General features: G+C 46.2%; 1 protein-coding gene across 3 annotated transcripts in view; it reads right to left on the minus strand.

The window, feature by feature from the left end:
- UBE4B (ubiquitination factor E4B) overlaps positions 1 to 24,337 on the minus strand; it is a 97,258-nt gene that overhangs the window by 59,057 nt on the left and 13,864 nt on the right. For all 3 annotated transcript variants that reach the window (XM_080921589.1, XM_080921588.1, XM_080921587.1), the window contains exon 2: positions 9,770 to 9,956. In XM_080921589.1, the coding sequence (XP_080777715.1) occupies positions 9,770 to 9,956 (187 nt within the window). The remainder of the gene's footprint in view (positions 1 to 9,769; positions 9,957 to 24,337) is intronic.

Raw genomic sequence — 24,337 nt, forward strand, 5'->3', positions numbered from 1 at the left:
TTCTTCTAGTAATAAACCTCATCCAACCCCTCCCCCCAAGGACCAACCCCCAACGCTGCCACTCAGGAGCCCTCACATTTAGGAATCCTTTCCTTTATATACCTGACGACAAGTTCCCAGAATTCCAAACAACATATAATCACAGAAACTATCTGCAGCTGGCAAAGTCACGCCTCTGCTAGAGCATGAGGCAAATCATAGTCAGCTGCTGCAGACAGTCTGAAGCCCTGACCTGTATCTCCACACCTGTGATTCTAATGAAAGCCCTGTTCTTGCAATACTTCTGTGGTTTTTAAACGAAGAACAACCCCAGAATTGTTGTTACTACAATGCCCCCTGAACACAAATTGGGCTTTGTGACAGTACAGAAAGCTCTTGGTTTTTTTTTTACGCTGTCACCAGGGTTGGTAGCTGGTGTCTTCACCCATAGTATTAGGAATTTCACCAAGCCAGCAGTACAGAAAAACTCCTGAAATGGACTGAAAAGGAGGTACACTAATGGACTGACAGACATGCAAAGAATAGCCAGTAACAAATGTGGATGGCAGATTCCAGACGGTAAACATGTAGGTGCTCGTAGCCAGTCTCTTTGCTACAAAACTGAGCTCAGACATGCAGAGAATGCAGCCTGGCTTCACTGCCCCATCTCCTCCGTACACATCCTGGATCTGTAGACAAACCCAGCATCAGGAGGAGGAACAGATTACATCTCAGAGAACTTTGCTCAAAATGGCAATCCAGAACCAGGGAGGCTTAGACACCTGGGTCGCTAAGTTTGAGGTTAGCCTGTCTACACAGAGAAAGCCTGTTCCCTGTTTCAAAGCAAAAACAAACCCCGACAACAACAAAGGGGGAGGGGTGCAAAAAGGTTGATAGGCAAGCACTTACAGTATTTTTTTTATATTTGTTCATACCAAGGAACCGAAATGCTTATCAATAAACAAACTGCCACCTACTGCTGAGATAACTAGTAACTAGGTCTTGCCATCCTGAGAAAGAAAGCCTGCCTATCTCCCCGTCTCCTCACTAGGATATCACAAAAACATACTCAGCCCATCTTTAAGTCTTAAAACTCATCTATTCAAGGTCTGGAGAGATGGCTCAGTGGTTAAGAGCACTGACTGTGCCTCTAGAGGTCCTGAGCTCAAATCCCAGCAACCACACGGTGGCTCACAACCATTTGTAATGAGATCTGATGCCCTCTTCTGGTGTGTCTGAAGACAGCTACAGTGTACTTTTATTTTTAAAAAAGAGGTATTGGCCAAATTAAAAAAAAAAAAAAAAAAAAAAAGGCAGGATTGTTTTATCGATCACAGGAAAGGTGTTTTTAAATTGATTAACAAGGAGCTTAACTACACAAGTTACACTGCTGTTTTTAACCTGTTTTTAACTCAGCAGTCCTTGTCTCTGTTGTTAAGACTACTGCTGCTGCACAAGCAGAAAGACCTGCCCGTGTGAAAGCCACCTTCAATACCAGCCTGGGAAGGCAGGAGGTCTTCCTGATGGCCGAGGTCAGTCCAGCTAAAACGGCCAGCTCTAAGTTAGGCAAGAAACACTGTCTCTAAAAAATGAGGTGGACAGAGGCCTAGAAGACACATGATGATCACTCTGGCCTTGACTGAGGTATACACATGCACACGAAACATGGAAACTTTATGTAAGACAGACTACTTGTACCGGCTGATTTTATCTGTCAACTTGACACAAGCTGGAGTTATCACAGAGAAAGGAGCCTCAGTTGAAGAAATGCCTCCATGAGATCCAGCTGTAAGGCATTTTTTCAACTAGTGATCAAGGGGGAAGGGCCCAGCCCATTGTAGGTGGTGCCATCCCTGGGCTGGTGGACCTGGGTTCTATAAGAAAGCAGGCTGAGCAAGGCAGGGGAAGCAAGCCAGTAAGTAACATCCCTCCATGGTCTCTGCATCAGCTCCTGCTTCCTGACCTGCTTGGGTTCCAGTCCTGACTTCCTCTGGTGATGAACAGCAATGTGGAAGTGTGAGCTGAATAAACCCTTTCCTCCCCAACTTGCTTCCTGGTCCTGATGTCTGTGCAGGAATAGAAATCCTAAGACAGTACTATACAAAACACGACACATACTGCAGCAGGGATGAAGTGCCAGGGCACAATGTAAAACAACATCAGAATCCACTGGCCTGTGCTTCAAACATCTTCACATCCCCGTCCCCTACAATCACATATCCACTGCTTCCCACCTCCGCGCATCACATGCTCTACCTGCTTTGTAAACTGACCAAGCTCAGTGACCCCTTACGTTGCTTAGACCATACCCCCCGCCCCCCCGCAAAGCAACAGCCCGTAGCATCACTCTCTTTTGAAACCACGCTGTTGCTATCACTCTTTCCCTTTCCTGCTGGAGAAAACACAGTCAGAAAAACGAGTCTCAAAGATTAACATTTTGTTTCATCCCCCATCTTCCTAAGGCCAGATATTAAAAAGTTAAAACCTTCTTGGGTGTGGTGATGCATGCCTTTAATTCTAGAGAAAGGCAGGTGGATCTCTAATTTTGAAAACAGCCAGTGATACACAGAAAAATGCTGTCACCAAAAAAAAAAAAAAAAAAAAGGAATTTAGGGCTGGAGAGATGGCTCAGTGGTTAAGAGCACTGACTGTGCTTCCAGAGGTCCTGAGTTCAAACCCTAGCAACTACATGGTGGCTCATAACCACCTGTAATGAGATCTGGTGCCCTCTTCTGGCAGGCAGAACACTGTATGCATAATAAATGAAATTAGTCTTTTTTTTTTAAAGGTTTATTTATTTTATGTATACAAGTACACTGTAGCTGTCTTCAGACACACCAGAAGAGAATGCTAATAAAAGACCCACACACATAAAAAGATATTTTTATAAAAGAAGACAGGAGGGGTGGGCTGGCTGGGCGAGTGGAGATCTCTGAAGCCACAGATGGACGGTGCTGTCTGCTGTAATCCTAGCAGGTGGGAGGCAGAGGCAAGAGTGTTGAGTTTGAGACATTTAGCAAGACCCTTAAAAAAAAAAATCTAAAAAAAAGGAAGGGGTGAGGGGTGACTGGGAGCTGAGCACTTGCCGAGTTCAAACTCTCAGTGTCTGTACTGTAAGAAGAAACAGCTGGACATGGTGCTCATGTGTGTTCTCATGCATGGAAAGACGGACTCAGAGAGAGGCGGATCTCTGGAAGCTGCCCTCCACTCCATGAGGTTCTAGGTCAGTGGGAGGCCATCTCAAACAAAAGGGAAGAAGGTTGCTAAGGAATGACTTCTGGGGCAGGCAGTCTTCTTACTACTTCACGAACACACACACACGCAAATGCACGCGCATGCACACACACACACACACACACACACACACACACACACACACGAGCTCAAGTACACACACAGGCTTTGAGAAACATTGTCTTAATTCACGGCATGGCATCCAGCAGGTAATTTTTATAAATGCTCTGATTTGTTATTTAAGTTTAGTGTCTCAGTTTATCTGTACAGTAATGGGACTAAAGTGGAAACCTCTCTAGGCTCCTCTAGTTCTGTTAAAAATGTCATCTGGTGTTCGTGATGTGTATGCTTCTATACTTATGCACATGTGTGTGCACACATACAGGACAGGTTTTCCAGGAACTGCTCCTCCTCCTTCCCGGTCTGTGCCTGTGAGGCAGGTAAGGGAGGGCTGGCAGCAGAGCTGTACAGAGCTGGCTTCAGGGCAGGCAGGGAAGGCTGTGAGCAGAGGATACGGCAGGACTGTGGAACGATGGTGCAGACAACCCATCACTAGCAAGACACTGACACCTGCTCCAAATGCACAAGGGGATGAATGTGGGTGGCCCTAGGAACAAGTGTGCAAGCTAAAAAGGAAGGTTCCAAGAGAAACCTCCAGGGCGTGAGGGGCTCCACCGATCTCAGGCCTGGGGCTCTGCCTCCAGCCTTTGTTTTCGATTTCGTTTTCTAAGGCAAATCTCATGACCCACTGGTCACAAACAAAATCTTCCTGTCTCTGCCTCCAAGCCCTGGGTTTACAGCCATGAGACAGTGCCCAGATGTTTGTTTTTATTCCTTTCCTTATCTGTTTAGGCTGTTTCTATTTTACTGGCTGGAACCCAAGGCCTCCAGACTACTAACAATCTCTTCCACTAGCAGCATCTAAACCACACACAAAACCTGCCCTCTCCCAAGCCTGTGCCAAGTGTAAGACGAGAAAGAATTTTAGTGAAAGCAACTGGTAATAGAACAAAAGATTGCAACTCTGGTACCATTCTTAGGCAAAGGCAGTGTGCTCAAAGGCGTACCTTTCCTTTAGCTGAAATCCCCACAGTGCACAACTAAGACGTAAACGACCTCATTAAAGACTCAAGGATGGAGGCTTTGCTGCCCCTGCATCAATCACCAAGGCCACTTATGCCCTAAAGAACTCTGCCTCTCACCTTCCTACCCAAAGCCTTGCTCCCCCACACCGTTGTGGACCCTGCTGACTGCACCATCTATTACCGAGGTAATTGCTAGAACAGACAAATTCTCTCCTGCTCGCCCTGAGGACTTTATTCCAACACCCCGACTCTCAATAAACTGTAAGCACTAAGCTTAGACCTGACCTAAGATCTGGCACGGTTTAAACACACACTAAGTGGGGCTGCATGACTTCACGGCACTTAGCACGTCACTCTAGGAATCACTAACGTGTAAGATGAAGCATAACAAATTCAGGGAAGTGAGACTAACACCTGGAACCAATAGACAAGGATTAACCCATTTTTCAAAAGCAATAACGTGGGTTTTTTTTTGTTTTTGTTTTGTGGCTGGGCATGGTGCCTTTTATCTCAGCAATGGGAAAGCAGAGGCAGGAGGATATCTGAATTTGACCCATCCATATCTACATAGAGTTCCAGGCCAGCCAGGGAGTACACACGGAGAACCTGCCTTAAAAAACAAAACAAACGGGCTAGAGAGATGGCTCAGTGGTTAAGAGCACCGACTGCTCTTCCAGAGTAGGTCCCTGAGTTCAATTCCCAGCAACCACGTGGTGTTTCACAACCATTCTCTTCTGGTGTATCTGAATTATATATAATAAATAAATCTTTAAAAACAAACAAAAACAAGATAGCTGGGCAAGGGTATCTCGGTGCGTATCTTTGACTGCGTTGAGAAACAGAGAGAGACAGACAGACACACACAAACACACACACACACACACACACACACACACAAAGGGGAGGGAGCAAGCCAAGGTTTAACTGCTCTTTCACTAAACTACATCCCTAGCCCAAGGCAGACTTGAAAACACTCTTTCACAGGGGTGGATGGCACCAAGACTGACCCTTGACCTCCACACATGTGCACACAGTAATTGGCTGCAGTAAGAGTACACAGCAAATACACATCAAGTTTTAAGAGATGGAAGAGGAGTGTCAGGAACTGTCTTCCGTGTAAAACCCAAATCAACGTGAGGCCAGGAGATCATGAGGAACGATCCTACACATTCACACTGTAACAAATCCAGTAAAAGGCTCTGAAGCCCATGTCCTTGCTGAAAGGCCAGTGCAACCTTTCCGTGAGGACAGCTGCCTAGCAACCCAGTCAACCCCGCACCGAGGCCTTCCCTTATTGATCTCTGTGGCCAACGATAATTCAAAACAACTTACATAAGCTCCTTCCCTTTACCTGGGAACCTGATTTCCTTTCTGTGTCCACACACAACCATGACCCCCTATGTAAGGATGTCCATACAGGATGTGATCCCCTACAATACACAAGTCCCATACAACCCTCTGTTCATTTCCAAATGAACTCATTGTTTCCTTCGAGGGTTCTTCTCTCCACTGTGAGAACTTTAAGCAGCTCCTGGGAATGGTACATGAGATGGGACTTTAAGGTCTGTGGTGGGGAGGGGGAGTGGAGCATCAGGGGCTCCACAGAGGTTCAGAGGCATCGGTTATATCCCTGTGCCCATCCCAAGTATTTTGTCTTTTTTTTTTTCTTTTTAAATTTTTAGAAGAAAATGAATAGTACAGAGATTACAAAAAATTCTCTTCAGGAGAAACGAAGCCGGCTTGCTGGTTTCAGAGGAAGGAGTCATAATCTTCATGAACTTTGATTCTAACACTTGTATCAAAAACACTGCCCTCCTGTGTCCAGCATGAGCCTTGGAACAAGGGGATAAACACCACATCAGAGAGCTGGAGACAGCACAGTGGGTTTCGCACTCTCCTCTCTCTCTTTCTCTCTCTCTCTCCTTCTCTCTCTCTCTCTCCTTCTCTCTCTCCTTCTCTCTCTCTCTCCTTCTCTCTCTCTCTCTCTCTTTCTCCTTCTCTCTCTCTCTCTCTCTCCTTCTCTCTCTCTCTCTCTCTCTCTCTCTGTGTAGCAGGTCAAATAACAACTTAGAGAGGTTGCTTCTTTCCTCCCCACCCTGTAGACCCAGGATCATCAGGCTTGACAGTGAATGCCTTTGCTAAACGTCTTGCCAGCCCTGATTCTGGTTTCTGAGGCAGCAGGCGTAAGCCTGGGGTAAGACCTGGAAACGTCAAAGCTTGCCTTTAATGGATTATCACTATGGAGGAGGGACTCATACACCACAGCATGTGCACGGTGCTCAGAGGCTCTCGTTCTGGAGTCAGGTCCTTCCCAGTCTCACGTGGGTCCTAGAGAGTAACGTCATCTCTTCATATTTGTTTAATGGGCCTATTTACTTGCTAAGCCCCCCAAAACTTGATGTTAAAAGGCTGGGGAAAGTGGCTCACTATGTACAGTGTTTGCCACACGTGCATGAGAACCTAAGTTCGGATCTCCAGCTCCCGCACAAAAGCTAGGTGTAGCAAGGCTGTAATCCCAGTGCTGGGGAGGCAGAGCCAGCAGGACCTCAGGTTACTGCTGGCCAGGCAGTTTAGCCAAATCAGCAAGCTGAACTCAGTAAGATGCTGTCTCATAAAATAAGGTAGAGCACAATCAAGAAAAACACACAACACCTATTTCTGGCCTCCACACACAGGACTAGGCATATGCACACACACAGGACTAGGCATATGCACACACACCTGCACAGAATGTGCGGGTGCAGGAGGGCATAGCACGGTAACACACACATACTTATTTTTAAGATTTTAGGTGTGAAATGCTGATGAGAGAAGAAAGTAGTCAAATAGGTCATAAGATTATGAGTCTAAAGGTCAAGATGCAGGTCTGAGCTGGAAATGTAAACTAAGGACTTATCAAATTAGAAGGAATAGTTAAGGCCAGGAAGGTAGATGAAATCAGTAAGAGAATAAGCACAGATAGAGACAAGAGTTAAACACTGAATGCTGGTTGCCCTATGATCACTGAAAAGGAACAGGCAAGATGGAAACCAGGATGAGACTGTTCTGGAAGCTGAATGGTATGTCAGAGGCCAGAGGGTAAAAGCCACCTAGTGAGGAGACAGAGACTCAGTGGAGCTCCATCCCAGGCTCACTCAGTTCAGCACAGGGTGCAAGGATAGAGGAGGAGGGTTCTAGTCTACAGGCTTGCTAGGGAGGTGGGAGGGAGCTGCAGGGGAGAGGGGAGGGAGCTGCAGGGGAGAGGGGAGGGAGCTGCAGGGGAGAGGGGAGGGATCTAGAGGGGAGAGAGGAGGGATCTAGAGGGGAGAGGGGAGGGAGCTGCAGGGGAGAGGGGAGGGAGATGCAGGGGAGAGGGGTAGGAGCTGCAGGGGAGAGGGGAGGGATCTAGAGGGGAGAGGGGAGGGAGCTGCAGGGGAGAGGGGTAGGAGCTGCAGGGGAGAGGGGAGGGATCTAGAGGGGAGAGGGGAGGGAGCTGCAGGGGAGAGGGGAGGGAGCTGCAGGGGAGAGGGGAGGGAGCTGCAGGGGAGAGGGGAGGGAGCTGCAGGGAAAATGGGATGAAGGAGCTCCTTTTCACAGGTGTCACCAAGGGAGAAATGCCAGCACTCTGCCACACAGCATACTGCAGTGTCTCATTAACCAAGGTTCACCAGAGGTAGAAAACCTCACACATGCCTGGAAAACAAAGGGAGCTGTGGAAGGGAGGCTTCCACGGTGAGGAAGTGCAGGCACTGACTGGGTAGGACAGTGAGTCCTAACAAGAACCGGGCTCCGGTTGAAGTGGTGACAAAGCCTGTACAAGTTCCCTTCTGCATGTGTGTCTGCTCCACACTGAGACTGTGTGAACTGAGATGGAGAACTCGGTGCGGCACACTGGGTATCTGAGGAGAGTGGACAAGAAAACCCTGCCTGGGTGACCTGAGCTCTACTTGAGTTTGTGACCAAGGGCTTAAGGGAGATGGACAGACCACATGCTGTGTGAGCTCCCCTCCAGCCTAGACCACAGCAGAAGACAAACGGCAGGTGGGGAATGGATGGAGCCAGAACTGTGATACAGCCAGAAAGAAAAACAGAGGCGAGGCGCAGCCCTGAACACATTCCAGAGCTGCAGGGATGGCCCTGTCACAGCAAGGAAATGGCACAGCTGTGACCATATTTCCCAAGGAAAGGACAAACTCGTCCTGGAATCTTGACTGCTATCTCTACCAGAAAGCAGCCACAGCTACTCAAAGCATGCCTTTCACAGATGTTGCCCCCACAGAATGATGCTTTGTTCTGAATTTCTGTTATCACTAACAGAATGATGGGCCGACATTTATCCACCAGAGAGAAGCCTAATGGCTTAAAGCAACAGAAGGCTAGAGAGAGAGCACCCAGAACTGGAATTAATAGTCATACATCAGATTCCTACGACACACAGAGCTCTCCTAGCTTCTTCTTCACAGTTTAACTATTATTACATAGTAGTTACGAAGTCACCATGTTTGATAAAGAAATCATCAAGGGAAACATTTTCAGGTACACATGTGAACGGACATCATCATTCTTAATTAAGACAGCCCTAAACACCATCCATGAGCTCATTTGTTTAAAAAACAAAAACAAAACTTTTTACCAGAGTTAAGCAGCTCTCAACAAGACAGCAAACACAATACAGGCAAAGTTGATTCCTGTAGTGCTAAGGATTGAATCAGGGCCTCATGCATGGTGGCGAGTGCTCTGCCATCCACAGCACTCTTGATATCCAGTGGTAATCCTAAAAACTTTTGTGCCAATATAGCCCAAAGACAAGAAATCTGCAACCAGTGGCTTGCCATTTGACCATTACTTTAACCTTCCATTTACAGATTTTTTGCTTGTGTGTGTGAGTGCCTGTGCACACTCATGCGAGCACTCAAAAGATGGTGGTGGGGCTCTTCTTATGCTTTTGAGAAAGTTGAACTACAACTCACCTATTTGTCAGAATGGCTGGCCAGTGTCCTAGAATGTCCCTCCTGTCTCTACCTCCTGAGCGTGAAGGCTACAGGCACAAACTCCTGAACCCAGGTCTTACATGGCAGTGGGAACCGGAATCAGGGTCACTCCTGTGCAGGAAGCACTTTACCATCATGTTCTCTCCCTAGCACCTAGATGGCATTATGGGAAGGCAGAGCAGTCTTGGGAAAGCCCATAACTATAGAGAGAAAGAATGGGGGTTGGAGGGAGAAGCATCAGCCAAAATCAGCAGAATCAACTCAGTCTTCACCACCTCCCAAAGGCCAGACCTGAGACTGGCTGGAAGAGAAACTGAAGCTGGAGAAGGGAAAGGAGATGGGTTTGCAGAAGCCTTCACTAGTCACTATCAAATGAACAGACAGAAGCAAGACACACCGCAGTGACCTTCAGGCCACTGATTGCTTTAATCCATGAGGCAGCATCAAAAAAGATGCTGAGACAAAAGTACAAGAGCTTCCAGGCTGGAGGCTGAGGCTCACCTGCTGCACCTATGGGGGAGGTAGCTGGGGTCATGTTGTGGACATTGAGACCAAGGCTCTGGGAGGGGCCTGGGGCTGATGCAGCTATTGGAGGTCCCGGAGGGTTCTCCCTCTGAGGAGATGTAAGCGGGGTGGTTGGCTGGGAGGTCTGTCCACCAGCAAGTCGCGCCAGGCGCCTCCGTCGAATCTACAGAAGAGGAGAGAAAAGACATTCTGTCACTGAAGGCAGAAATACATTTACCTGTAAGAATAAAGACATCAGTGCACTAAAACCATCAAAACCATTCCCAAGCTTAGGAGCCAAAGACACCTAAAAAGAATGTGTTCAGGTGCTAGAGAGATGGTTCAGTGGTTAAGAGCACTGACAGTTCTTCCAGAGGTCCCGAGTTCAAATCCCAGAAACCACATGGAGTCTCATAATCATCTGTAATGGGATCCAATGCCCTCTTCTGGTGTATTTTAAGACAACTACAGTGTACTTGTACATATAAAAATTAATTAATTAAAAAATGTGTTCAGCATAATGAGTATCCTAGTTGTGTGTGCATGTGTACGCCAGATCACAAAGTCAGAGGACAACTTCACATTTAGCCCTCACCTTCTACCTAGTTTAAGCCAGCTCTCTACCGGTCCCCACTGCACAGAACATGCTAGTCCTGCTGGGTTTAGGTTAGATCTGAGCACCCCACCGGTGGACTACAGGCTGCAGGTTAGATAAAAGCTAGCATTCCTTGGAAACCCGTAAAACGGGTTTCTTGTCCCCAGAAGGAGTCCCTCTCCCCAGCTACTCAGCCTTCTCTCATGATCTGTCTGCCCCACACTGCACTACCTTGCTGCTCTCTGTACTCTGGCTAGGCTCTCTCGATATCTCCCAGCACCCCCTTCCCCCACCCTCGCTTCCATAGGCCTGACCAAGTCCAGACTGCTTTCTTTTTTCTCTGCTCTGGACTCTTCCAGATGCCCCAGGATATTTTCTCTCTTTACCCATAATAAAATCATTCCCCTAATAGAGAGATCACATCAGCAGTTTCTTTACTGCACCCCTCGCAACAGTTTCTTCTCTCTGTCTTCCACCTCAGCATTAAAGCACTGGAAATAAAGCTTGCGCCTGGCTCTCTGGGTTCTGGAGACCTTAAATCTTACGCTTGGGCAGCGAGGGTTTTACTCACTGAGTCATGTCCATAGCCCCAAACTGGTGCTCTTAGAAGCTGCTATTTTACTCTTAGAAGCAGGGGATTATTTGTTTGAGACAGGGTTTCTCTGTGTGGCCTTGGCTGTCCTGGAACTCTCTGAAGACCAGGCTGGCCTCAAACTCAAGAGATTCACCTGCCTCTGCCTCCCGAGTACTAGGATTAAAGGTTTGCACCACTACCCATCAAAACCTGGTGCTGTGTAGTCATTTTAGACAGGGAAGATTCAGAGGCTGCATGGCTCAGCAGTTAAATGTACTTTGTTCTTACAGAAGACCAAACTGTGACTCCCAGCAATCATTTATAACTCCAGGTTTAGGGAATGTGGTGCCCTCTTCTGGCCTCTGTGAGGCCAAGCACACATGTAGTACACATTCATATACACAGGCAGGACAACTCATACACATAAAATAAAAATAAATCTAAAAAAATTAAAAGAAAGTCTATTTCATCTAGTAGGAGAAAGAAACAAAAGTACATCAAGACTCAAATTTTAGGTTTAGGCTGATTTTTTTTAATGTGATCAAAATGAAAATATAATCTGCCATTCTCTGAATATTGCAGTTACCAAGTGATTATGAATAAACAGAGTGAATCATAACAGTAATTTTCATTTCAGTCATTCTCATTCTCTCTCTCTCTTGGGCTATGCATGTGTATGACAAGTACTAGACATGAACAGGCTTCACAGAAATGAGGCAGTCTTGGACGCACTCCTTCTACCGGGAATAAGGAGGATAAAAGCCCCAGCTACAGAACCGTAACAAGGACAGCTTCCAGGAATCTGCATGTCATTCTCACACTGCAGGGCATCTGTCCCCTTGTGGAGAGGTTCCTCCTCCTCCTGTCTGTCCTTCAGACAGGCCAACCAATCCCCTCACCTGAAACCCGGAACATTTCACATGGGTCGCTGCCTTAAGTCTACTTAACCATACTAAATATTTTGAAGGATTAGGAGCCACTAGGGAGATGGCTCATCAATTGCTGAGGTCCTTGCATGAGGACCGAATTCAGATCTCCCACACCTGTCTCCCCTGCAGGTACAGGTGAGCCACCACCCTGCAGGTCTGTCTGGGTGCTGGGCATCTGAACTCGGGTCCCCAAATTCACGCAGCAAGTGCTTTATCCGAAGTGCAAACTCCCCAGCCCCCACTTCTGCTTTGCTTTGTTCATTTTAGTGGCAGCAGTAAGACTCGAACATGGCACCTGCTGCTTTCTTAGCAAGTACTCAGCTCTCAGGCTAACAGTTCCAGCCCAAGGCATAATTTTCTTTAAAAACTAAGAGAGAAAATCTGCATCTTGAAACTTAAATATGCCAAGTTTAGATGTACTTGTATTAATGGCAGAGCTGGAGAGATGGCTCAGTGGTTAGGAATGCAGACTGTGCTTAGACAGGACTTGAATTCGGTTCCCTGCATCCACAATGGATGAGTCACAACTGTCTGGAACTCCGGACCCAAGGGACCCCTTCATCTAGCCTCCTCCACCATTGCACATTTGCTCAAAAGCACACAAACACCCATAGATAAAAGTAAGTCTTCCTACTGTATCTTGTTCTGTGTGAATGGGTGCTGTGCACCATGGAACCCGCTGAGGCTGCGGCTACAGGTGGGTTTAAAGTTCATGTGGATGCTGCCACTGAACCCACAGCCTCTGTAGAAGAAGTGACCTTTTAAAAATCATGCTTTTAAAATGTTTAATGACATGACTGAAAACACTCACATAAACACTAATATCAACAGTCCCCATTCTCAAAAACCCCCTGACTTTCCTTAGTTATGTGTTTATTTGGTTCATCTCTTAGTGACTCCTGCATATTCTAATCTTCAAACACAGTTATCCTCCTGTGTTTTTGTGACTTTTGCACCTGGCTTTATAGCAACCAGTATTTTCAGTATTTAGCACTGTTTCTTCAGAGCAGGGTAACACCACAGCTTCCCACAATGTCTGGCCGCTGCTTTGTAAACTTGGGTGCTGGCACTGTGCTGTGCTTGCGATGACTTCACTTGGCTGGGTATACCCAAAAACAGCAGTTTGCTCTGCTTTGCTTTGGTAGCGGGAGACGGTCTCACACAGCCGAGGCTGACCACACACTCATTATTTCAGTACGGCTGGCCCTGAACTTCTGGTTCTACTGTCTCCACCTCCCAAGTTCTGGGATCATAAGCATGTGTCAATATGGGGCTCAAAAATAAGTTTTAAGTTGCTGCAGCCAGGCAGTGGTAATGGAGTACGCCTTTAATCCCAGCACTTGGGAGGCAGAGGCTGGCAGATCTCTACTGAGTCTGAGCCCAGCATGGTCTACAGCTTGTTCCAAGATAGTCAAGACGACACAGAGAAACAAAGAGCTCTCGCTGCTCCTGGAGGACCTGGGATCGACTCATAACACTCATGTATGGAGGAGTATAACCGTCTGCAACGCCAGTTCCAGGGACCCAGCAACCTCTTCTGTCCTCAAAGGACAGCTACACTCTCCTCCTACCCCTCTAACACACACACACACACACAAGGAGATACTGAGACATACAGGATAATAGCCCCAGCATGCCAAGTATTACTGAATTCCTTTTCTTGACTCAACCTACCTTCTTTTTACATTAAACACAAATGGCCGGTTATCTCCTCTAAGCTAAAGTCCTTTTAAAAAGATTTCTTGTTCCGTATTTCACAGATGGAGAACAAAAAAGCAGGAAACAGAAACAGCTGCAGCAGCTCTACTGCCGCGGCTGCGCCCAGCCCCACACCCTGAGGAGCTACATTCTGCTCGTCTCACGTTACATTTCTAGGTGATATTACAAGACACTACTACAAGATTTCCCCTCACAGCTCTCCTGATGCTGTATGTCCCCCACCTCCTCCAGACTCACCAACACTAGAGACTCAAAGCCCGGAAAGCAACTATGGCAGGTCAGACAAGCTAGAGCAGAGCAGATCAAAGCTCTCTTACCTTTAGCACTTTGTGGGGGTTGGGGGTCCACATAATACTGCTTTAAATTTAATAAAATGCAGTCTACAAAAACGCCTTGATTTTCAACTACAGTTTTACAAAGTAAATAAATTCCAACACACAGAGAGACATTACTTACAATTTTTACTCTTTAGAATGGTCTCCTAAAAAAATTCTTCACACAAGACTTCCCAGGTCTCAGCATGGACCTGCCCATGCTCCCGCAAACAGGAGGAGGATGGAGCAGGGGGACAGAAAGACAGTAATCTTTCTAGTTACAATATAGCTTCTGAAGGTTCCTGGAGACCTTGACACAAAGGAGTCAGAGAATAATTAAGTAGGCAGCCCTCCACTTCCTGTTCCCAGATGCAGCTCTAAAGTCCACGTTTAAGCTCAGCTGACAACCCAGGGCCCAGCACACTCCACTACCACTCACAGGTGAGCAACCCACCTCCAGTGAAGGGTCACAACTTGGGGTACACAGCGCAGGGTCTGAAGCCGGACGATGAGTTCCCACACACCACATGTCCCCACACAGGAGACTCGTACAGTGACAAGGTGGCAGTGCTAGTTCAGGAAGTCAGCTCTGTACAGAGCGCTAGTGTCCGGCAATGCCTCCACCCTCTCTCATCAGCAACACAGAACACACCGACCTCTGGTGAGGGGTGCACAGCGGAACACAGAACATCCACCTGGTGTTCTGGCTACAACAGGAAAGGAGCATCCTGTCCTATCAAGAATCCCTTACGACATATTCACTAAATGCCTACTATGTGCCACAAAGCTGCAAGAGATGTTCCACTGAGTCTTAATGCCCACCCTCAAAGACCTCTAGACATGCCAGGAAAGGAGAAGTGAAGTGACAGTTATGACATAATGTCAGGAGCACGAAGGATGAGAGCAGAGGCAGCACAGGAAGGGAACACCCACTCGTGCCTGTGCCACAGCCTCAAGGGAGACTAGTCCACAGACAGCTCAGCATCCTGTATCTTCACCAGAAATAATATGAGAGTAGGATGTGCTGTGTTCACTTTGATGTCTCCTTATATCCTCTACAGTTTATTTTTATTTTTTTTGTGTGTGCGCGAACCCTCCACCAGCATGTTTATATGGTGCCCATGAAGCAGATGGCATGGAGCAGGGGTTACAGGCGGTTATGAACTACCTAATTCAGAAACTGGGGACTGCCCAGGTCCTCTGGGACACTAGTGAGAGCTCTTACAGACGTCTCTCCAGCCCCATGTCCTCACTTTTAAAACAAAGTATATTTCTATGCTTTTCAGGGCTCACTATAGACTTGTAGAAGCTAAATTAAAAAGCAGGTAGCTACAAGATATGCACCGATTCCTTCTGTATTCACAAGTGTAAATCTCATACTGCATCTCCAAAGCCTGGAAACACTCAGCAGTCACACTGCTCCACCCCACCTTTCCTCCAAGACCAGGTAACAAGGTGGAAACACAACTACAAGTCACAGCGGACCCTATACCTAACCCGGAAGTGATGCCTGGAACTGCTGCAGGCTGATGCTCCTGTGCACATAACTGCTCTGCACCCCACCCTGCTCCTTCTGGTTGTCTCACTTGTATGTCAGTGAGACCTTCAGCACCACTGCCCGGTCTCTACATCTCTATGGCGACCAAACTGCAAGCGGTTTAGCACGAGCCAAGTGTGTCTGTGTACCCTAATTTATACGCTGAGAGAAAAGGTGAAAAATTAACACTGATGATTCAAAGCAATCTACTCAACCTTTCTGCAGATGTAAAAATTCAGATTAAACAGTCAAGAGCTGATGGGGCTGCAGAGATGGCTGGCTGGCTAAGAGCCTGGCTCAGTTCCCAGAATACACACGGTGGCTCACAACCTGATCACATCGGTTGCAGGGAACCTGATGCCTACTTCTGATACTGCAGACATGCATACAGCACACATATGTGCATTCTGGCAAATCACTCATATACATAAAATAAAAGTAAATAAATCTCTTTTATTTTTAAGTTGTGAACTGAGTTTGGCAGCATACACTATAATCCCAGCACTCGGGAAAGTAGGAGCATGACAGTAAGTTCAAAACTAGCCTGGGCTACTACACCCTGTCTCAAAAGCCCAGGTGGGGGAAACTGAGTCTGTCTATACTCTAGCCAAGCTCAGCCCCACATGATGGACATGAGGTAGGACTGGCCGGGCTGTCTGGGAGAAGGCTGGAGTGACATGGAGGTGAGGCAATGAGGACAAGAGAGGCTGTGACAAGGAGATGAAGGAGCCTCTGAGCGTGACTCAGCTCTCTGTTCCTGTGACTCAGCCATCTTTCTGTTCCTAGTTGCAGAAGGTGACTCCTGTGTCCCTGAAATACCCTCATCTGTTAGCTCAGTCAGCTGTGCCAACTTACAGTGGTCTGCTTATAACTACTTCTACTCCCCAGGGTGGAAGTCGCTGTGTGTGGACAGCAGCATCTCGCTTTCTTCACTACTGGGTTTTCAGGAATCAACTCTCTTACACTGCGTACTAATGTCCTATCACTTCCTATCACTCCCAGGAACAACTGTGAAGACCTAGCACACTCAGGTGCCTGAGCTGTGCTCATTTCTGATTGGGTTTCTTTTTCAGAGTAGGTAGAAACCAGCTGGGGGGAGGGACAGAGGTGCTCTGTCAGTGGCAGGCGAATCTGCAGAAACCCACGCTGCTTCCCTGACAGCAGTACGTGTGTCCAGACAGGCAAGACACAAGTCAGGGCAGGCAGGCCGAGACGTGCCCGCTGGCAACACCACCCTGATGCCCTGGACTTGCACACCAAGGCAAGGAGCAGCCAAGAACTGCAGTCACTAAGAGGACGGAGCAAGGCAGTGGGACACACCAGCCTGGCAGTAAGGACATGGGAGAGACACATCCAGAGACATTTAATTAGTGCAACAAAGAACTTGGTCATTCTCTGGAACTGAGGCATGAGTAGTGGAAAGTGCAGATTTCAGGCCTGGCTACCTATAGAAGATAAAATTCTGTAAAGCAAGAACACAGGAGACTTCAAGAAAGCAAGGCAGTCAGACATGAGACATGGGTCTGCAGAATCAGCCCCTTGTGAAGCTCAAGTAGAATTGTTTGAGCACAAAAGTCCATGGCAGCCTGTATCTGGGAGGCTGGAAAAAGATGATTTCTAGAGGCTCTCTGGCCAAACAACTAAATAAATAACTAAGTAAATATATAATAAAAGAAAGATGCAGAGCAAAGAAGAAAAATGATTTCAACCTTTGGCTTCTATAGACTTCAAACACACACACACACACACACACACACACACACACACGGAATGAAAGAAGCTAATGTAACTCAGGTAAAAGGGAGACAGTGGAGCATAGCCATACTCTCATCCCTTGAGAGGCTGAGGCAGGAGCATTTCTGAGCTCAGCCTGAGATACAGTGAGACTGTATTAAAAACACTAGGTGGGCTGGAGAGATGGCTCATTGGTTAAGAGCACTGACTACTCTTCTAGAGGTCCTGAGTTCAATTCCCAGCAACCACATGGTGGCTCACAACCATCTGTAGTGGGATCTGATGCCCTCTTCTGGTGTGTGTGTGTGTGTGTGTGTGTGTGTGTGTGTGTGTGTAATATACAGCTTTTAAAAGATAAAATATATACAACTACAGTGTACTTATTTATATATATACATACATAAATAAATAAATATTTTTAAAAATAAAAATAAATAAATAAAAACACTAGATGAAGAAAGCAGACGGGGCCACGGCAGAGAGCTTTAGGCAGCGCGACAGCCAGGCCGCCGCAGGCTATTGCTGGCTGTTTCTCCGCAATTTTAGTGAGACTTGGGAACTTTAAAAAGCAAAGTAGAAAGATTTGAAAACCCTGCATTTTTCCCTGAAGGAAGCATATTTAAAATTGGAACTAAAGAAGGCATGATTTCTCAAAAAAGATGAAAGCCATTAAGAAGAAGCAGGTGGAGCTGGAGAGGTGGCTCAGCTGCTAAAGAGCATTGGTTGTTTTAATGGAGGACGCAGGGTCAGCTGCCGCACTCCCAAGGTACCTTTATCCACTGAGCGGCGGGCCAACCCACAGGCCACAATTTCAACGTTTGCATACCTCCTTACATTTTTTATTGCTATTCCTTGCAGTTTTTAAATGCTTTCTTACACGTGTTATTTGAATCATTTTCTCAAATAAAGAGACATGGCATCAGTTGGGCTAGGATAGACTACAGAAAAGGAGCTGTTTGGAGCCTGTAGCTCTAGTCTCACAGAATCGGACAGCCTCCTCTGGCCTCAGCAGGCACCAGGCATGTCAAGTGGCACACAGAGATATGCAGGCAAAATGCCCATAGACAAAATAAATTTTAAATTAAAAATAAAACATAATTCACAAAAAAAACCTACAAAGGAAAAAACAATATATATTTTTTTACACTGGAAGAGCAAAGCTGCCATTCACACCACATGCAGGAACTGCATGGCTGGAATGGCTGTTATGGGCTCAAGGGTTATATGTTTTTAACTCATTTGGGGAACTTTGCTTTGAGGCTTGGAAAATGACCCAATGGATAAAAAACTTTGCTGAGCAAGCATGAACACCAGAGTTCAGACCCCAAAACCCACACAAAAGCTGTGTGGGTGTGGTGGTCACCCACAAACCCAGTAGAGCTCCTAGGGCAAAGTAGCTAACACAACAAGGTAGACTTAGTGAGCTACGGTCAATGAGGACCCTGAGAAGTTCAACAATCAAAGAGAGTACCCTGTCCTCCAAAAGAGGCAAAGGGCGGAGGCTTTTCCAGGCTATTCATCTACATGCGATTTGGGGAAAGGGGCTCAAGGATCAGCTCAGATCATGAACTTGGTGAGAAGCACCTTCACCTCTGACAATCTCACAGGTTCTAGACACTTTTCAGAAAGCACTTGAGCTTGGTGTGGCAGTACACGCTTGTGATCAGAGCACTCAGGAGGCTGAGGCAAGAAGCTAAGTTCTAGGACAGTCTGATCTAGTTAATGGGACCTGAAGCAAAGAGGACAGAAGGAAGAGAAGAAAGGAAAAAGGGTAAGAGAAAGAGAAGAAAGAAGGGAGAAGGAAGAAATGGAGCAGAAGAAAGAAACACCACCACTCCACCTGAAAATAAAGCAAAAGCCACAGGCAGAGGCTGAGCAAATTCTGTTCCATCTCCAGTTGGCTACAAAACCAGAGCCCCTCTAGCTGGGTCTAGCCACAACCTCAGCTGCACCAGGTTCCTCTCTGAGATTTGAAGAACAGGAAGGTAACAAAGAGCCACTGACCTCGCAGGTAAGCATCAGAATAGAGTGATGTAAAGCTCCATCTGACTAGTGCCTCTTTACTGATCTGCACAACCAACCCCTAGGAGAGCACGGGCTTGGTCCATTCTTATTCATGGTACATCCTTAGCAACCCTAACAGTATCTCACCCAGAGAGCACTTAGTAAACATTTGCTGAACAAATGAAGGGTGTCCTGGAGAAAGACAAGCGGCAAGCGTTCCCCAGAAACACTCATCACACAAGACATTTCCACCCAGAGCTCTCTCCATCTTTCTGCTCTTTGATCTCTGAGGCTCAGATACTGCTGCTTTCCTTTATTAGGTTGTTTCCGTTACCAGTATGAGCATAGCAACGCTGCTGTCATGCACATCACCTTTGTGAGCTGACTGGGAAATCAGCAGAAGTAGAGCCTCCCTCAGGAAGCATCGTAGGGCAGGAAACATCCTGAAAGGGGGCTGTTTTAGCTACACCGCCTCTTGGTTTGTTTGGCAGGTTCGTTTGGGGTTTATTGTTAGATTGGTTTTTGTTTTCTGACACAGGACTTCACTTGTAGTCCTGCTGGCCTGCACTGCTAAGCAGACCAGGCAGCCTGTTAATCGGAGCCTGCCAGCCCACCTCTGTCTCACCAGTGATGGAATTAAAGCCTAAGCCACCATCCTTAGCTCCCTTGGGGTTTTGTTTAGTGCTGGGGTTGAACCGATGGTTTTGTGCATTCACACAAGAGTCTCCCACTTGAGCTGCTCTCTCAGCTCCTTTCTCCTTTGGTTTGCTTTTTTGAAACAATATCTCACTGTGTAGCCCAGGCTAGCCTTGAACTTTCAGTGATCCATCTGCCTCAACTTCCCCAAGACGGGAATCACAAGAATGTGCCACTATACTCAGATTAAAACATGATTCTTACAGCTACAATTATTTTATCAGAAAGATCAAGATGGACAAGCATCCTGCAGTTGCCACTTACATTTTTGATCCCACTTAAGAGTCAATGATCCAAAGCCAAGCAGTAGCTGCTTCTAAACACTGGGCCAAAAAACAGACTCTAGTAACTGACAAGCCCCAGGAGACTAGAACAGGACTGTGTACTGAAGATGGCTTGCTACACACTCGGAGGGAACTGAACTTGGCTCCACAGCACCTACATAAAACCTGGCCACATGGCTCGAATCTGCAATGGGGGAGGGGTGGATAAGCAGATTCCTAGAGCTCACCAGCCAGCCAGTCAAGCCAAGTGAGCTCCAGGTACAGTGAGATCTTATTTACGAAAATGATGTGGACCGGCAACTGGAGGAGACATTAACAGTAACCTCTCCTGTTCCCTAAAAACATGAGTTCCCACAGGTAACCAAGCATGCATGTACATGTACACAAACACACAGCAACCATACATATGTATGTATCCAACTAACTGTGTACTGGCTGGTTTTGTTATGTCAACTTGACACAAGCTGGAATTATCAAGAAAGGAGCCTCAGTTGAGGAAAGGCCTCCATGAGATCCAGCTGTGAGGCATGTTATCAATTAGTAATTGGGGGGAGGACCCAGCCCATTGTGGGTGGTGCCATCCCTGGGCTGGTAGACCTGGGTTCTATAAGAGAGCAGGCCGAGCAAGCCAGGGGAAGCAAGCCAGTAACATCCCTCCATGGCCTCTGCATCAGCTCCTGCCTCCAGGTTCCTGCCCTGTGTGAGTTTCTGTCCTGGCTTCCTCTGGTGATGAACAGCAATGTGGAAGTGTAAGATGAATAAACCCATTTCCCCCCCAACTTGCTTCAAGATGTTTTGTGCAGGAAAACCAACCCTAAGACACAGTGTTAACATTTTTTTTAACTGTCTCACAAAATAATCATTGTTTCAATGCAAATACACTTGCCCTAGGGGTGGGAGCACTTAGACTGGGGAGACAGAGTTTGCCCAGCAGGCATAGTCCCTGAGTTCAATCACAAAATGACAAACAAGTTTCTTTTAGGAGAGTCTCTATGTGGTAAAGAAAGATGATTTCTTCTGTAATAGCTTCATATTCCTATGGGAAATGTTATTGTGAAGTTGCACAGAGAAAGTTCTAGTAAATGCCTGATGTGGTCTGTGACAGTGATTCCACTGACTGAGAAACAGGCTGGTTTGCTGGGAGTTCTGGGCTAAATAAAAAAGGTTTTTTTTTGTTTGTTTGTTTGTTTTTTAACTTTCTAGTATTTATTTTTTATTTTTATTTCTAGCATTTATTTTCTAGTTTTTATTTCCTTCCCAGAAATAATTTTCCACACCAAGACATCCATATATTCAAATTTTCACTATAAATTTATTTTGCTATTTTTTGAAAATTTAAAATCTGTGCATTATTAGGTTAGCTAACCTAAACACCTGATGGACATTTTGCTATTTTTAGAAAACGTAAAATCTGTACATTATCTGTAGCTAACTTAAACACCTTGTTTACAGATAAAACTTATACAATAATACTTGGGAGAGAAAGGGAGGAGGATCCCAAAGTCAAGGATAACCTAAGCATTATAGTAAGTTCCTGTCTTAAAAAAACAAAAACTAATGCTGTAAGAAAAAAACGTGTGCATTTACGTATGCAGACACATACATATGGGTTATAAGTGTAGTTTGCCTACCCATATATCTGTGCACTGCCTATGTGCTGGCTCCATCAGAGGCCAGAATAGGGAGTCAAGTCCTTTGACAATGGAATTGCAGAAGGTTGTGAGCCATCATAAGGGTTCTAGGAACCAAGCCTGAGTATTCTGGAAAAGAGGTCAGTGCTTTGACTGCCAACCTATCTGGCCCCTGGATAACATGAACACATTTGTTTGTTTGTTTTGTTTTGTTTTTCTGTTTGTCAAATAGGGTTTCTCTGTGTAGCTCTGGCTGGCGTGAACAGGCTGGCCTCAAACTCACAGAGATCCACCTGCTCTGCCTCCTGAGTGCTGGGATTAAAGGTGTGGACTATCACTGCTAGACTGGATTCTGTTTTTTAAAACATTTTATGTAAGTTGTGGCCTTATGTATGATTCATATTTCTTGAAAACAAGATATTTTATTATAAATACAAGATTGGGGGATGGGGAGATAGCACCCTTTCAGAAGAACAGGGTTCCATTCTCAGCAATCACATCACAGGTCACAACCATCTGTAACTCCAGTTCCAGGGATAGGGCACCCTCTTCTGGCCACCAAAGGCACCAGGTACACATGCAGTGCACATATACATGAAGCAAACATCTATATTTTAAAAAAATTTTTTGGACAGTGGTGGTCCTTTAATCTAGTACTTGGAAGTCAGAGGCAGGTAGATCTCTGTAAGTTCATGACCAGCCTAGGTCTACATACAGAGAAACCCTGTTTTCAAATAACAACAATAAAACAACAAAATTATTTTTAAAGACATGATCAAAATAAATACTGCATGTGATAAAATACAAAAGTTTTGTTAAGACTGGAGAAATAAGATGTACAATCCTGGACCTTAGTGTGAGATATACCCAACTAGAGTCTTAGTAGTAGTCAGAGGGCTAAGGCAGGAGACTCAAGATGTGGCTCGGCAGTAAAGAGCTTACCTGATATGTGCAAAGCCCTGGGTTTTATCCTCAGAGCCATAACAATAAACCTTACATGAACCAGGGTCATTTTGCTAAAACTACATCATGGCCAGTATTGCCAATGGCTTTACTTCATACAAAGGGTTTGCTAGTTGTTGGATAAGCACCAATGTTATTATTAGTTTAATACAATTCAACCCTCAAGAAATGTATTATATCCCATGGATCCACTGAGCCAATGCACTGCACAAACCTCAATGCCAGGAGACCTTACAGTCATCCCACACATGGTGAAGCCAAGGCTCAATTAGTTGGTACAAAGAAAATACAGGTATATTTGATCACAACTCTAATAAAGGTTTCTTTCAAGCATCCTGTCTTAGTCAGGGTTTCTATTCCTGCACAAAACATCACGACCAAGAAGCAAGTTGGGGAGGAAAGGGTTTATTCAGCTTACACTTCCACATGGCTATTCATCACCAAAGGAAGTCAGGACTGGAACTCAAGCAGGTCAGGAAGCAGGACCTGATGCGGAGGCCATGGAGGGATGTTACTAACTGACTTGCTTCCCCTGGCTTGCTCAACCTGCTTTCTTATAGAACCCAGTCTACCAGCCCAGGGATGGCTCCACCCACAATGGGTTGCGCACACCCCCATACACTGAGAAAATGCCTTACAGCTGGATCTCATAGAGGCATTTCCTCAACTGAGGCTCCTTTCTCTGTGGTAACTCCAGCTTGTGTCAAGTTGACACAAAATCAGCCAGTACACATCCCCTTGACATACCTAATGGACCTTAATGAGCAAAAGAAGAAAAGAAAAACCTACTAACACAAGACAAACACTAGGGTCACAAAGAGACACTGTCTTGTTCTGTCCACCCATCTACTCAAACATTTGTCCAGGGCCACATTCTGTGCACAGCCCTGTGCTAGAAACTAGAAAGGGGACTGAAAATGACCATGAGCGGGGAGCCTGTTCCAGTGGAGATGAATCAGTGAATAGACCAGTCAAGGCCATGTGACTGGAATTAGGACAAGAAACCAAATTTTAATGAAATGCCTTTTACTTCTCTCAAGCCCTCTCCCTAACCTGTGTAGCTGTTGTTTGCTGGAATGGTACAGAACAGGGATGTTTTACACCTCCACCTGAGCCTCATGATCACATCTTAAACCTTTCAGAGCCAGGCACAATGATATACACCTCTAATCTCAGCACTTGAAGACTGAGGCACCCACCTGAGGGGCAGCCTGGGCTATGAATGGGAACTAAGGCAACCCTGCCTCAAAAACCAAAACCAAACCAACAAACACTATTCCAGATCTACTCCTACAAGCAATTTCAAAAAACTGACCAGTTTGCCCCAGTATAAAACTGGTATTCTCTCTTCCTTAGCCCATTGTGTGCACTCACGACCCTGTCCCCACCTCATGTTTCCTACTGGAGGAACTGCTCCACACTCCCACAGCAACTTGTCACAGCTCCTGAGCACATGAACTCCAGCTGTTTGCCCCTGTGCGTGACAGGCGCATGAGCTCCCTGGAGGACCAGGACTCCCTCACCCCTGACCTAGGAACTACCCTGGCACGAAACACCTATTAGCTGAAATTAAATGGATTAATAC

This window comes from Micromys minutus (genome assembly GCF_963924665.1).
Source record: "Micromys minutus genome assembly, chromosome: 9".
In the NCBI taxonomy this organism is placed as follows: domain Eukaryota; kingdom Metazoa; phylum Chordata; class Mammalia; order Rodentia; family Muridae; genus Micromys; species Micromys minutus.